The 13,831-nt window shown below is 52.3% G+C and overlaps 1 protein-coding gene across 6 annotated transcripts; it reads left to right on the plus strand.

The window, feature by feature from the left end:
* The first annotated feature begins 84 nt into the window (after window positions 1-84).
* Window positions 85-12,045, plus strand: PPM1M (protein phosphatase, Mg2+/Mn2+ dependent 1M). 6 transcript variants are annotated; one of them, XM_058560125.1, is made up of 11 exons: window positions 85-251; window positions 7,127-7,820; window positions 8,476-8,599; window positions 8,741-8,995; window positions 9,465-9,577; window positions 9,952-10,036; window positions 10,133-10,251; window positions 10,422-10,485; window positions 10,715-10,822; window positions 10,925-11,073; window positions 11,389-12,045. In XM_058560125.1, exons 2-11 carry the CDS (start codon window positions 7,399-7,401, stop codon window positions 11,507-11,509), a joined length of 1,560 nt encoding a protein of 519 aa, XP_058416108.1. In that variant the 5' UTR covers window positions 85-251; window positions 7,127-7,398; the 3' UTR covers window positions 11,510-12,045. The 6 variants fall into 6 exon arrangements, with proteins under 6 accessions (XP_058416108.1, XP_058416098.1, XP_058416115.1 ...); XM_058560115.1 differs by having other exon boundaries at window positions 90-251; window positions 11,423-12,045; XM_058560142.1 differs by having other exon boundaries at window positions 100-251; window positions 7,127-7,226; window positions 11,423-12,045.
* Window positions 12,046-13,831: the final 1,786 nt, after the last annotated feature.

Here is a 13,831-nt window from a genome sequence, read left to right on the forward strand (position 1 = left end):
CAGGCGAGGCCGGGGACCAGGCGCCGCGCGTGCGCGCAGTGTGCGCCTTGTTTCGGGTAGGCGTTTGGCTGGGAGTTGATCGGCTTGTCTGCGCGCCTGCGCATACCTCTGATTGTAGGAGAGAATGGGCCCTGCGTGTGGCCGAGCGTGCGTGGGCGCATGCGCATGGGTGTCTGTGTGCCCTGTTCCGAGTAGTCTGTGGCTGGGGCGTGTCCGTGCGTGCGCGTGCCTATCTGTGCGCCGCAGGCCAGGTGAGTTTGCAAGTGGGGTGGGATCTGCGCGTACCCATTTGTGGCCTGGAAGGGGGTTTGCGTGTGGATGGGCGCGCGTGTTTGTGCGGCATACCTCTCCCTGGAGACGCTTCCTGAGCACTTCATGCGCGGCACTGGGCGCCTCGACGCGGCCTTCCCTTATCTGTAAGAGGCCAGACTGACGTACCAGGCAGCCAGCAAATGAACAGCGTCTGTGGCGGTGAGGTCTCTGCGCAGTGGTGGGGGGGCCACTGGGAAGAGGAGAAATTTGAGTCAAGACCTGAAGGTCAGCCTGGCAGAGTGGAAGGAAAAGTTTTCTGAGAAGAGGGAACTGCACGTGCAAAGGCCCAGAGGTTGAAGGAGGGCCAGCGCTTGGTGAGTCTGAGGAACTTCCCAACTCCTAATGAACTGGCCCCAAACCCAGCAGCCTTGCCTTTTCTGGCATCAGCCCCTGCCTGCTGTTACCAGCCAGTCAACATAATGTATCTTCCAGGCCACTGTGATTGAGTCAAGGGTTGAACACATGACCCCAGTCAGTCCAGTCAGAGCCTGTCCCAGGACTTTGGTTGGGAAGATTGAGAAGGGAGCCACTGTTTGGGTTTGAGGTTGCTGAGAGTTGATGGAGTGTGGGCTTGCCTGGTATCTGGCCTTGGCTCAAGCTCTCTGCTCACTGCCCCCCTACCCTACCCTGATTAGGCAACATTGAGCCCCCCTCTGTGAGTCCCAGGCCCTGGGTTTCTCCTCTCCTGAGAGTCCAGCACACACAAAATTGAAGGATTTTCTTGTTCATCTTCCTGTGCACACCCTGAGTACTGGGCCTCTGCACTGTGCTCACCATGGCCACCCGAGCACTCACAATGGAACATAAAAATCCTGTGTGGCCTGGCAGCCTGACCTTGGGAGAACAGCTCATAAGCAAGTCCCCCCTACTCTGAACCCTGCCACAGCCCAGATGGGGCCAGCAACACAGAGCCATTGGTTACATCAGCTCTCAGACCTGGCCACATCTACGGGCACTTGGCAATTCCTTAGAACCTTAAGAGCCTCAACCTCTTGGAAATAGGAATTAGCCAAGAAAACAGATTAATGAAAAATAATAATGTTATGTTCCTGTAAAAAATGTCCGTCACTGGATGAACTGTGACTACCATGACGGCAGGGTCTCCCTGCAGCCTGGCTGACCCCTCCCTGCATCATTCTCTTTGTTTTTATCGCTGCCTGATACATATATTTACCTGCTTACTTGTTTGGTGTCTTCCCTTCTCTTAAGTTTTTGCTCCTGCTGTATCCCAACACCCAGAACATTGCCGAGCATTGGTAGGTGTTCAGTAATATTTGCCACATAAATGTATAAATGAACCATTAGAGTTTTTCTTTTGCACACTTACTACATGCTGGGCGCATTTGTTTAATCCTCATAACAGCCCTATGAGGTAGGCGTTATTGTCCCCATTTTACAGATGAAAAATCTGAGGTTCTGAGGGGTGAAGTGATTGGATCAAGGTCACATGGTAGTAAGTGTCCCCAGGAACCTTTAGTTTCCTTTACTCAAGACATTGGAACAGTCAAAGGATGAAAAGTCCTATTGGGTAGTAGCCTTCATCCCCTCCATCAGTCTCTCACACCTCAATGATGAAGTTTTAACCACAGAAGGGAACCTCCTGGGAGACTGGGATTTGAGCCCAGTCCTGCTCAGCTTCAGAGCCTAGGATGCAGGCAAGGAGGCCAAGGGCCAGCAGAGTGCCCAAACAGACTTCTTCTCCAACTGAGATCTTTCACACAGAAAAATGAGAGAGCTGCACACAGTTCCTCAGATGAGTCCAGGGATGAATGGAGTATCCAGAAGCAAGTTGATTGTTCCTTTCTTTCTGATGTGTCTCAACACAAGGAATCAGTCATTGAAATTATTAGAACATACCTTTTTTTTTTCAGGTGGATCAAAGATTTAAAAGTTAAAAAAAGTGAACTATAAAAATACTTAAGAAACAAAGGGAGAAATTTATAGAATTTCAGAGTGGAGGAGGCCTTCTGAGTATATCACCAAATCCAGAAACCATAAAAGAAAAAAATCCGTAAATTCATGTACATTAAAAAGTCTAGAGCCAGCCCTGATGGCCTAGTGGGTTGAGTTCAGGGCACTGTGCTTTGGCGGCCTGGATTCGGTTCCTGGGCGCGGAACCACACCGCTCATCTGTTAGTAGCCATGCTGAGCGGTGGCTCACATAGAAGAACTAGAAGGACCTACAACTAGAATATACAATTATGTACTGGGGCGTTGGAGAGGGGAGAGAGAGAGAGAGAGAGAGATAGTCTATATGGAAAAACCCACCATCAAAACCAAAACACAAACAACAGATTGTAACCAGCTACAAACAACATACTTGTAACTCATTTCCAAGTGAAGAGCTGATTTCCCTTATATATAAAGAGCTCTCAAATCAATAAGAAAAAGACCAACGGCCCAGTAGACAACTGGGCAAGGGATACCAACAGACCATCCACAGAAAAGGAAATAGAAATGTCTTTCAAACCTATGAAAATTTGGTTTTCCTCTCTTACTAAGATAAATGGAAATCAACCTAGACTTGCATATTTTTTACCTATAGGTAAAAATTAAAAACTTTAATGAAAAACTGTGATAGTCAAGGGATGGGGAAATAGCCTGATGGGAGAGTTAGCTGATACAACCTTCGTATAGAACAGTATCTACAAAATTATGAATGGTTATTCCCCTCCCCCCTTTTTTTAATTTAGGTGAAATTCATGTAACAAAATTAACCATTTTAAAGTGAACAATTCTGTACATTCACTATGTTGTGCAACCACCACCTCTATCTAGTCCAAAACATTTTCATCACTCCAAAATAAAACTCTGTACTCATTAAGCAGTTACTTCCCATTCCTCCCTACCTGCAGTCCCTGGCAACCACCAACCTGCTTTCTGTTTCTATGGATTTACCTATTCTGGATATTTCAAATGAATGGAAGCATGAAATATGTGACCTTTTATGTCTGGCTTCTTTCACTGAGTATAATGTTTTGGAGGGTCATCCACATTGTAGCATGTATCAGTACTTCATTCCTTTTTATGGCTGAATAATATTCCATTGTGCGTATATACCACAATTTGTTTATCCATTCATCCAGTCGTTGGATATTTGGGTCATTTCCAGCTTTTGGCTTTTGTGAATAGTGCTGCTATGAATAACGAATGCTTTTGACTGAACAATTCCATTACTAGGAACTGATCCTACCAATAGGCCCACACAAAAAATTGTAAAGCAGAAAATTGAAAACAATCTAAATGTCCATAATTGGGGTGCTAGCTACATAAAGTCTGCACATTTGTGGAGACTGCTTCACAGCCCTAATAGAACAAGGCAGCTCTTCAAGGACTAATACAAAAAGATAGAGGTACCTTACATGAAAATTTCAGGTGCAGGATACAGTGTAGAGTATGCTATCATTTGTGTAAAGAAAAGGAGGGGAGGAGGAAAGATTTTACATATATATGATTTATTTTTATTCATTTAGATTGAGATATAATTGACATACAACATTGTATTCATTTTAGGCGTACAACATAATGATATATGTATATATTGCAAAATGATTACCACAATAAGTCTAGTTAACATTCATCACCAGTTACAATTTTTTTCTTGTGATGAGAACTTTTTAGATCTACTGTCTTAGCAACTTTCAAATATGTAATACAGAATTGTTAACTATAGTCACCATACTGTCCATTACATCCCCAGGACTTATTCATCTTGTAACTGGAAGATTGTACCTTTTGACCCTCTTCACCCATTCCCCCCACCCCCACCTCTGGCCACCACCAATCTGTTCTCTGTATCTATGAGTTCAGTTTTTTGTTTTTAGATTCCATACAGTATTTGTCTTTCTCTGTCTGACTTAGTTCACTTAGCATGATGCCCTCAAGGTCCATCCATGTTGTCACAAATGGCAAGATTTCCTTCTTTTTTATGGCTGGATAATATTTCATTGTATATACACGACATTTTCTTCATTCATTTGTCAATAGACACTTAGGTTGTCTCCGTGTCTTGGCTGTTGTAAATAATGCTGCAGTGAGCTTAGGGGTGCAGATATCTTTTCAAGATAGTGATTTCATTTTCTTCAGATAAATACCCAGAAGTGGAATTGCTGGATCATATGGCAGTTCTATTTTTAATTTTTTGTGGAACCTTTGTACTGTTTTCCACAGTGGCTGCACCAGTTTACATTCCCACCAACAGTGCACACGAGTTCCCCTTTTTCCATATCCTCACCAGCACTTGTTATTTCTTGCCTTATATGTAATTTTTTTGCTTGAGTTTGCACAGAATACCCCTGACATCTCTGGAAGGATCCACAAGAAACTAGTACTATTGGATGTCTCCAGGAAGGGGAACTGGCTGGCCAGGGGATGGGGCTGCAGGGGAGAGTTATTGCTAAATACACTTTCACACCTTTTGAATTTTGAGCCATGTGAAAGTATTAAATTTAAAAAATTAAATCTAAAATAAATATTTTTAAGAACAGATATTGGACTAAACAAAAGCTATTTTCATTGTGAGTGAAAAAATGTAGCATAAAAATCTTTTTCCTTTTTCTAAGTTTGCTTCTTCCCCACCCTCCATCCCTCTTATGTTGGCAGAATTAGCTGAGGAGAGGCCTCCGGCCAGGAGGGGGCGCACTTGGGTTCATTTGAGCAGTCGGGAGAAGGGTGTCACTGGGGAGTTGTCACTGAGGAGGTACATGGCCTCCAGGGCGGGTTCAGCCCAAGAATGCATACAGACCCCCTCCAAGAAACCTCACCTACAATTTCAGACACCAGAGACAAAGAGTCTGGAAGCTTCTGGAGAGAGAAAAAGGCAAACACAAGCCAACCCAAAGATCTGGAATGAGAGGGGCACTGTATTTCAGCAGCAGAAACAGTCAAAAGACAATGAACAGAGCAGTCAGAATGCTGAGCTAAAATATCAGTCAGAAGCAGAGGCAGAATACAAGGCCCCCAGGCCGGCCCCGTGGCTTAGCGGTTAAGTGCACGCTCTCCGCTGCTGGCGGCCTGGGTTCTGATCCCGGGCGCACACTGATGCACTGCTTGTCCAGCCATGCTGAGGCGGCGGCCCACATACAGCAACTAGAAGGATGTGCAACCATGACATACAACTATCTACTGGGGCTTTGGGGAGAAAAAGGGGAAAAAAGGAGGAGGATTGGCAATAGATGTTAGCTCAGGGCCGGTCTTCCTCAGCAAAAAGAGGAAGATTGGCATGGATGTTAGCTCAGGGCTGATCTTCCTCACACACACAAAAAAGAATACAAATCCCCTTTCAAACTTGCAAGGACCCAAGAAATGACCGTCCAGTCATCTTTTCTTGGAAAGTTGTTAGAGGATGTGCTTCAGCAAAATGGGAGTAAACCAAGAGTCAGGCTTCTGATCCAGGCAAGCCAGAGGAGCCTGGGTGGCACTGAAGGAACACAGGCCACCTTGGAACAGGGAGGATGGGATTTCCATAGGGCTCCACATGGCTCTGAAAACTTAAAAACAGCTAAGCTGGGCAACAGAACACTTGTGATATCTGGCTTCCAGGAGCTTCTCTGAATACACCTTAGAGGACAGGACCTTCATCCCACCCAGGGGAGTCCAAGACAGTGGGTTGGGGGAATAGACTGTGTTTGCATTGTTTCCTCTAATTTTAGACTTTAAAAGCCTCTGAGCCATTAGCTGGTAGGGATGAGGAGGTGACCCCACAGACTAAATTGAATCTTCACCACCCTGGGTCTCTGGTCTATTTCTGTCCTAATGACAGACCATAGCTCAGGTGTCCTTTGGGGAGCTTTCTCTGACTTTGCCCCCACCCCCCTGCCAGCTGGATCAAGCGCCATCCACCAGAACTTCCACCATCACTGCAGGGGAGCTCATCTCAGTGCTGTGCTCCTGCACTCTGGTGGGGCCTGGCACACACAATGGCTTCAGTAAATTAGCCCTGAGGCTGCTCTGGAACCGAGTCATCGGAGGGAGGAGGTGTTGGGCACAGCTCCCTACCCCAAGAACCTTCCTCCTCCAGCCGGGGTTAGGGCGGGGAGTGGAACTCCCAATGGGGCAGGGCTGGCCGCCAGGAGGAAGTAGGGCCTAGTGAGCATGTGCTGGGCTTGAGAGTGGAGGCGAAAGTAGGGACTCCTCCTGTAGCCCCCCTGGGGACCCTGGGCTGTGGGCCTCAGGGGCTTTGAGTTGACAAGCCTGCCTTCCTGGAGGAGGAAAGGGGAAGAGAAATCTGTGGGGCGTTTTGAGTCAGCTGCACTATCATAATGGGAACAGCACAGCCCTGGGCATCAGGACACTTCCCCTCTGTGGGCCTCAGAGTCCTAGTTATGAGATTGAAATAAGTCCTACACAGGGAGTCAGTCTTAAGTGACAGAAGGGTGACAAAGCCCTCTGTTAGGCAGATGTGAAGGGGAACACTGCCACTGACCCCACAGTGACAGCTAGCCAGGGGTTAAGAGACTCCATGTCTTGCCTCCAGCCCAGATGAAAGTCTTTCACTTCCCTTAGTCCCAGGTCGGAACTCGGACCAGGTGGAGCCTTTTGGGGACTCTGGGTTCCTCTTGTCCATGAGTCACTCACATTCTAGTGAGAATCCTCCTGTCTGTCCAGAGAGAACATCTTGATTGGAGGGGCAGCCATTTGGGAGACTGGCCCCAAGGGTGGGAGCAGTGTCTCACAGGAGGAAGGCCAGGGTGACCACCAAGCCTCATCTAGGGGTGGAGGCCATCAGAGGAAACAGTGCGCTCTAAGACTCTTACTCAATGTGTCAGTCTGACACCTCCAAGAACACCCTGTTCCCATCTTCCTCTTGCATAAGGTCTGGACCCAGCAGGAGGAGGCCTGAGGCTCTGTCATGGACACTGACCCAGTCTGGAGGCCCAGGGTGTGCTCTGAACGGACCCCTACACCTGTGCTGGGTGAGGAGGAGGGGCTTTTCCCTCTCAAAGGCTAGTGCCCCACTCGTGTGGGTGAGCATTCGGTCGGCTTAGGTTGCTGTGTGACATGAGGCAAGCGACTTCGCCTCTCTAGCCCTCAATTTTCTTGCCTATAAAGTGGGGTTGATAACGTCGTTTGCTTCTTAGGGTTGTTATGAGGATTGACAAGCCCGATGGCACCCAGGCGGCGCCCATACTCTGGGGCCAGAGGTTGGGGTTTGGGGGCGTCGCCGTCCCGCCTCCGGCCCAGCCCCCCGCCCGCTTCCTCCTCCTAGGGGCTGGCGGGCGGGTGATGTCCGGCCCCCCCCCCCCCGCGCCCGGCGCCCGGCGGGCAGCCGCCTGCCGCCGCGCCATGTCCGCCGGCTGGTTCCGGCGCCGCTTCCTGCCGGGCGGTCTGCTCCCCGCGCCGGGGACGCCCAGGCCGCGCGCTAGCCCGGTGCCCTACCGGCGGCCCCGCTTCCTACGCGGCTCCGGCTCGGGCCCGGGCACTGCCGACGCCTCCCGCCGCCCAGACGCCCGGCCCGTGCGCAGCCCAGCGCGGGGCCGCTCGCTGCCGTGGAACGCAGGCTACGCCGAGTAAGTGCCCCCACCCCGGAGCGACTCCCATCTGGGATACTCTCCACTCCGGGCGACCCTTATCCCGGGAGCCCGGACCCTGGACCCTTGCTGATCCAGCCTGGGATCCTGTGCTGATCTACGAAACAGGCTGAGTGAGCGACCCTCCCCCCCGCAGCCTTGTGAATAACTCACTCTAGTCTTCACCCCGGGCCTCTTGACGACTTCCCCCATCCCACCTCTGCCTTTTCATTGGGATTCCAACCTCGCTCAGAGAGGATTGCCGGTCAGGAAGGATCTGCATCCCAGGGGCTTCCAAGATGAGGCAGGGAGACTGGGTAGAGTTGCAGCGTTCTGGGCTTTGAAGATACCTCCACCATCACGCACACACACTTCACCCTGGGTTGTAGCCTATGCCGTATGGGACAGAGATTCTGGCTGAGGTGGGGCAGGGGATAGACAAGGGAGCCCCAGATCTCCCCAGGCAACACAGGTCAGCAGGTAGGCTCCAGAGGTGCTGGGCCCTGAGTTTTGCTTTAGGCGTGATGTCATTGAACAGTTAGGAAACTTACACTGTGTCCAGGTGGCTCCTCCTTCTGTGTACCAGCTCTGGTCTCTGTGCCCACGGGGACATGTGTGTGTCCCTGAAGGGTCACTGATTACTTCCCGGCCTCAGGATCATCAATGCAGAGAAATCTGAGTTCAACGAGGATCAGGCCGCCTGTGGGAAGCTGTGCATCCGACGATGTGAGTTTGGGGCTGAAGAGGACCAAGAGTGGGTGACCTTGTGCCCAGAGGAGGTGAGCACAACTGGGCCTGAGCCCCTCTTCCAGGCAGGGGCCAGGACTGCAGGCTGAGGTTCTTGTCCTGCTGCCCTATGCTGGGCCAGGGGACAACTGGGGAGGCCAGGCAGAGCCTGACACCAAGCCCTTCCTGTACAGTTCCTGATGGGTCATTACTGGGCACTGTTTGATGGGCACGGCGGTCCAGCTGCAGCCATCTTGGCTGCCAACACCCTGCACTCCTGCCTGCGCCGGCAGCTGGAGGCCGTGGTAGAGGGCATGGTGGCCACTCAGCCTCCCATGCACCTCAGCGGCCGCTGCATCTGCCCCAGTGACCCCCAATTTGTGGAGGAAAAGGGCATTAGGGCAGAAGACTTGGTGATCGGGGCTCTGGAGAGTGCCTTCCAGGAATGTGTGAGTGTGGCCTTTGGCTGGGAAAGGAGGGAAGGTTTTGCCCCCAGGGACCTGAGGGAGCTCTGGGTTGTGGGGCATCCGTGCGCAGGATGGTGGTCACCCTGAATCTTTGGATTGGGAGGACAAGGTTGGTTTGGTTGGTTTGTTACTAATGGCCGTCATTGTCATCATAACCCCTCCCATTTATCCAGCGCCTACTATATACTACCTGCATCATCTTGTGGCACACCCTGTTGGTCCTTGGTACAGGGACTGGTTTCCCTTCCTCAATGTTTTGAGTAGGACTTCCCTTCCTCCCAAGGGCTACATCTAGATCTCCTGACCACGGGGATCCTGGAGTCATAGCTAGATTTTGGGCTGGGGCTGCCACGCTTGCTGGTAGGAAAATGAACTGTAGGGAGGAGATCCGGGGACAGAGTGGTAGGGTGGCAGTACAAGCAGCAGCTAAAGCGGCCTTGGTTTGCCCCAGGATGAGGTGATCGGGCGGGAGCTGGAGGCCTCAGGCCAGGTGGGCGGCTGCACAGCCCTGGTGGCTGTGTCCCTGCAGGGAAAGCTGTACGTGGCCAATGCCGGGGATAGCAGGTGAGTGAGCCCTGAAGGGTGGGTAGGAGTGGGACGAGCAGGCAGGCACCAGAGGCAGTAGAGACAGTGAAAGTGGGGCTGGAAGTAGAGGGATGGAAATGGGGAGGATGGACTGGCTGAGTTGTGTACCAGGCGTGTTCTGAGTGTGAGGGTGGACAGCAGGATGCCATGGAGGGCAGGGACCTCAAGTGCCAGCCAAAGGGCTGGGCCTCTACCCTGCAGACCCTAGACAGTCATGATGGGCTTTGAGCAAGGGATTGGCATGGGCAGAGCTAGCCCCTGGTGGTTGGAGGAGGGGCCCGCAGGAGGGAGGCCATGGGTAAGGGTGGAGGCTGCCCCACAGACCTCTTCCTTTCCTCCCTAACCCCATCCAGGGCCATCTTGGTGCGGAGAGATGAGGTACGGCCCCTTAGCTCTGAGTTCACTCCAGAGACTGAGCGGCAGCGGATCCAGCAGCTGGTAGGTGCCCTTGGCAGAGGAAGGCTGTGGAGCCCCAACTTGCTGGCCCAGGGCCACCAGAGGGAGCCTAATCTGAGCATGGCCTTCCTACCCCAGGCCTTTGTCTACCCTGAGCTTCTGGCTGGTGAGTTCACCCGACTGGAGTTCCCTCGGCGGCTGAAGGGGGATGACTTGGGGCAGAAGGTTTTGTTCAGGGATCACCACATGACCGGCTGGTGAGCAAGGTGGCGTTGGGGGGCACAGCGGAGAGGGAGAGCCCTGGGGTCCAGGCCCAGCTGTATGGCCTGGGGCAGTCCCCTTCCACCTGGGCAGGGTGGGCCCTGTGTTGGGGGGAAGATGAGGTGGAGATTAGGGCCGGAGTTGATGCTGGGTCTGCTCCTGGTAGGAGCTACAAGTGCGTGGAGAAGTCAGATCTCAAGTACCCGCTGATCCATGGACAGGGTAGGCAGGTCAGTGAATGAACCCACCAAGAATCCCTCTTAAATTGTCTTCTGCAGAGGTGGGAGCTCCTTTGTCCCTTGTTGCGGGCTGTGGCAGGGCCCTGGGGCCTTGCTCCAAGGCCACATGATGTTTCTCCCTCAGTCCAAGGCTCCCAAGGGCCATAGTCCACCTCTGTGTGCTTTACTTGTGCATTTGCTGGGGCTGTCTGTTGTCACCTCACACCTCCCTTGTCCCCAGGCTCGGTTACTGGGAACACTGGCCGTCTCCCGGGGCCTGGGAGACCATCAGCTCAGAGTCCTGGACACAGACATTCAGCTCAAGCCCTTCTTGCTCTCTGTCCCACAGGTGAGGGGGCAACAGCCCACTGCAGCTTCCATCTGCCCAGAAAGGCAGACAGTGAGGCTGGTGGGAAGGGAGCATTGAGGGATCCTCAGACTTGACTTGCAGGTGACTGTGCTGGATGTGGACCAGCTGGAGCTGCAGGAGGAGGATGTGGTTGTCATGGCAACTGATGGGCTCTGGGATGTCCTGTCCAATGAGCAGGTGGCACGGCTGGTACGGAGCTTCCTCCCTGGCAACCGAGAGGACCCACACAGGTACTGTAGCTGCTGGGGACCTGCCTGGGCCTGGGTCGGTGCCAGCAACACTAAGAAGCAGTTATGGCTGAAAAGACAGCACTGACAATGAGCCTGGCTCAGGGCAGGTGGCCAGGATTGGGGCTGTCTCAAGCTTCTGGGGGGTGACTGTCGATCCCAAAAATCTCTGGGTCCAGACTCCCATGGTCCAACTTGTGGCCTTCCCAAGCTTCTGGCTTGCCTGGCCCCACAGTTGGACTGCATTGCCTGGGTCCCCAAGTGTCCAGCCCTGTGCAGCGAGTTCTCCCTGAGGGTTGGCCTTGCTTCTGTGTTCAGCCACCGAAGTGCATCTGCAGGATGGTCCCCACAGGTTCTCAGAGCTGGCCCAAATGCTGATACACAGCACACAGGGGAAGGACGACAGTCTCACAGGGGAAAGGCAGGTGTCCTACGATGACGTCTCTGTGTTCGTGATTCCCTTGCACAGCCAAGGCCAAGGGAGCAGTGGCCACTGAGGATTCAGACACCGCATCCCAGAACCACTCTGGGGCAGTCTGGGCATCCTTCCACCATGGTCAACAGCAGGCTTGCCTGCCCTGCCCCCAGACACAGCCCAGGGCTCTCACCCCCAACCCCAACCTATTTCAAGGGGAGCATTTATACCAGGCAGTCAGAGATCCCAGCTCTCCAGGTCTCTGCATTGGCAGGCAGGGAAAGAGCACTAATGTCAATGATAACATCCTTCTGGCAGAGGCCCTTTACAACTTAGGAAACCCAAGCGAGGCTCCTCAGACAGGATCCTTAACAGCCCAATTATAGTATTGGCAGATGGGGAGAGCTGGACCAAGGGCATTGGCCAAGGATGCCAGGAAGGGCAGACAGCCTGTGTTTGGGTCCAGGTCTCCAGTCCATGAATGTCAGGGTATCACTCAACAACCCCCAAAGCATATGCAAGGTGCCTTATGGGAAGCTGTGGGCAGCCCCTGGGGAGAGACCAGCTCAAGTCCTGCCCTGCTCCCCTCTGCCATTGGAGGTGAGGCACAAGCCCTAGGGCTAAAGTTTAGGGAGAACAGAAAGGGACAAGAGGAACCCCCGAGTTGGCTGAGTGGGGAATGCCCTCCAATTGCTGCTCTTGCCTCTAGCCTGGCCTCCTCATTGCTCCTCCCTGGCCCCAGCCCCCGCCTAGGCTGATGCCCCAACAATGCCTTTGCTCCCCATCACCTCCCTATTATTAAATGTTTTTGTGCAGAAGAGCCCTTGTGAATCGTAAATTGCTGTACAGCTTGGCATTACAGTATACCTTTTGCTCTTTCTTGTTACCTTCCAAATCATCAGTCTTAGCTCCATCTTCCAAGTTTGCCTATAGTCAGAACTGTGTTTTCTCTGTGGCCTGCCTAGTTCCTAGCTTGAGGTGAGCTCCAGTGAGAGAATTGTTGCCCAAGGAACAGAAAGAAGGTCTTTACCACCATCTGTGAGCTCTGGGCTTGAGGTACCAGAAGGGACGCCTTTAACTTGTTTTTGAATGCAAATTTCTATAAAACTAGACTTAGCTGGAGACAAGTCAGTTGGGGCTCCAGGGCTTCCTATTTGATGAGCAGCTTAGTTCTTCTTCTTCCCCACATGACTGCTTTATCATCTAGCACTTGCCAAGGCTCAGGTGCTTGGGAAGTTATTTCCTGAATTACAAGGCAACCACCTTCATGACCTCAGCCTTGCCTGACTCTTCTCTAAGATGAATTCTTGGGTTTTTTTTTGGTGAGGAAGATTGGCCCTGAGCTAACATCTGTTGCCAATTTTCCTCCTTTTTTCCGTTTTTCTCCCCAAAGTCCCAGTAGATAGTTGTATGTCATAGTTGTACCTCCTTCTAGTTGCTCTACGTGAGACACCGCCTCAGCATGGCTTGATGAGCAGTGCGTAGGTCCACGCCCAGGATCCAAACTGGTGAACCCCGGGCTGCCAAAGAGGAGCGCATAAACTTAACGGCTACGCCACCAGGCCAGCCCCTGAGATGAATTCTTACCAGGCAACTCACAGCCCTAGACTGCAGCCAGGAAGGATAAGGGCCAAAAGGCCCCAGAATTGATGGTAAAACTCATGTATTTAACTCAGTGGGGAGAGTCTTTCCTGCCCATTAACTCATTTTACAAAGTTCTCCAGGGAAGAGAGAGGAAAAACTACAGAATTTCTCATTTTTCATAGTCGTGTTTCACAGCCCAGCACTTCTGGGCCTACATCTGTCTACAGCTGGGTCCTGACAAACCATGGTTGGTCCCAGCAGCCCTGAACAGCCTCTCAGGGCTCCTCTAGACTGGCAAATACAGGAGTGTGCCCTCCCAACCTGCAAGTTTTACTTCCTCTTTCCTCAGCAGTCTCCACCCCCCAGCAAAGTGTGGGCCATATCCTGTGCCTGCCCCTCACCCACATCAACTGCTGAGCCAGCTCACCCCCACAGCCTGCTTGCTTTGCTTCCGACCCAGCCCACTGCCTGCTCTTGCTCCTCACACCAAAAGGCTGAAGCCCCCCTGGGGAGTGGGCGCAGTGGGTGTCTCAACTGCAAGCAAGCCAAACTGACAGGAGTGACTGCTGCAGGGGCAGCTACACTGACCTCCGTGTTCGTCTCTCAGCAGAGCCAAACAGTGCAGCAGCCCTCCCACCAGGCCATGAGGGGGGGTCTCTTCCTCCTTGAGCAGTCTGTGTCAGGAGAGCCTATGCAAGGTCTACTACTCACAAGCTGGGATGCTCCTTCAGAGCCCTTGGCCAACCTCCAATAACCATGGGC

This window comes from Diceros bicornis, chromosome 2, assembly GCF_020826845.1.
Source record: "Diceros bicornis minor isolate mBicDic1 chromosome 2, mDicBic1.mat.cur, whole genome shotgun sequence".
NCBI lineage: Eukaryota > Metazoa > Chordata > Mammalia > Perissodactyla > Rhinocerotidae > Diceros > Diceros bicornis.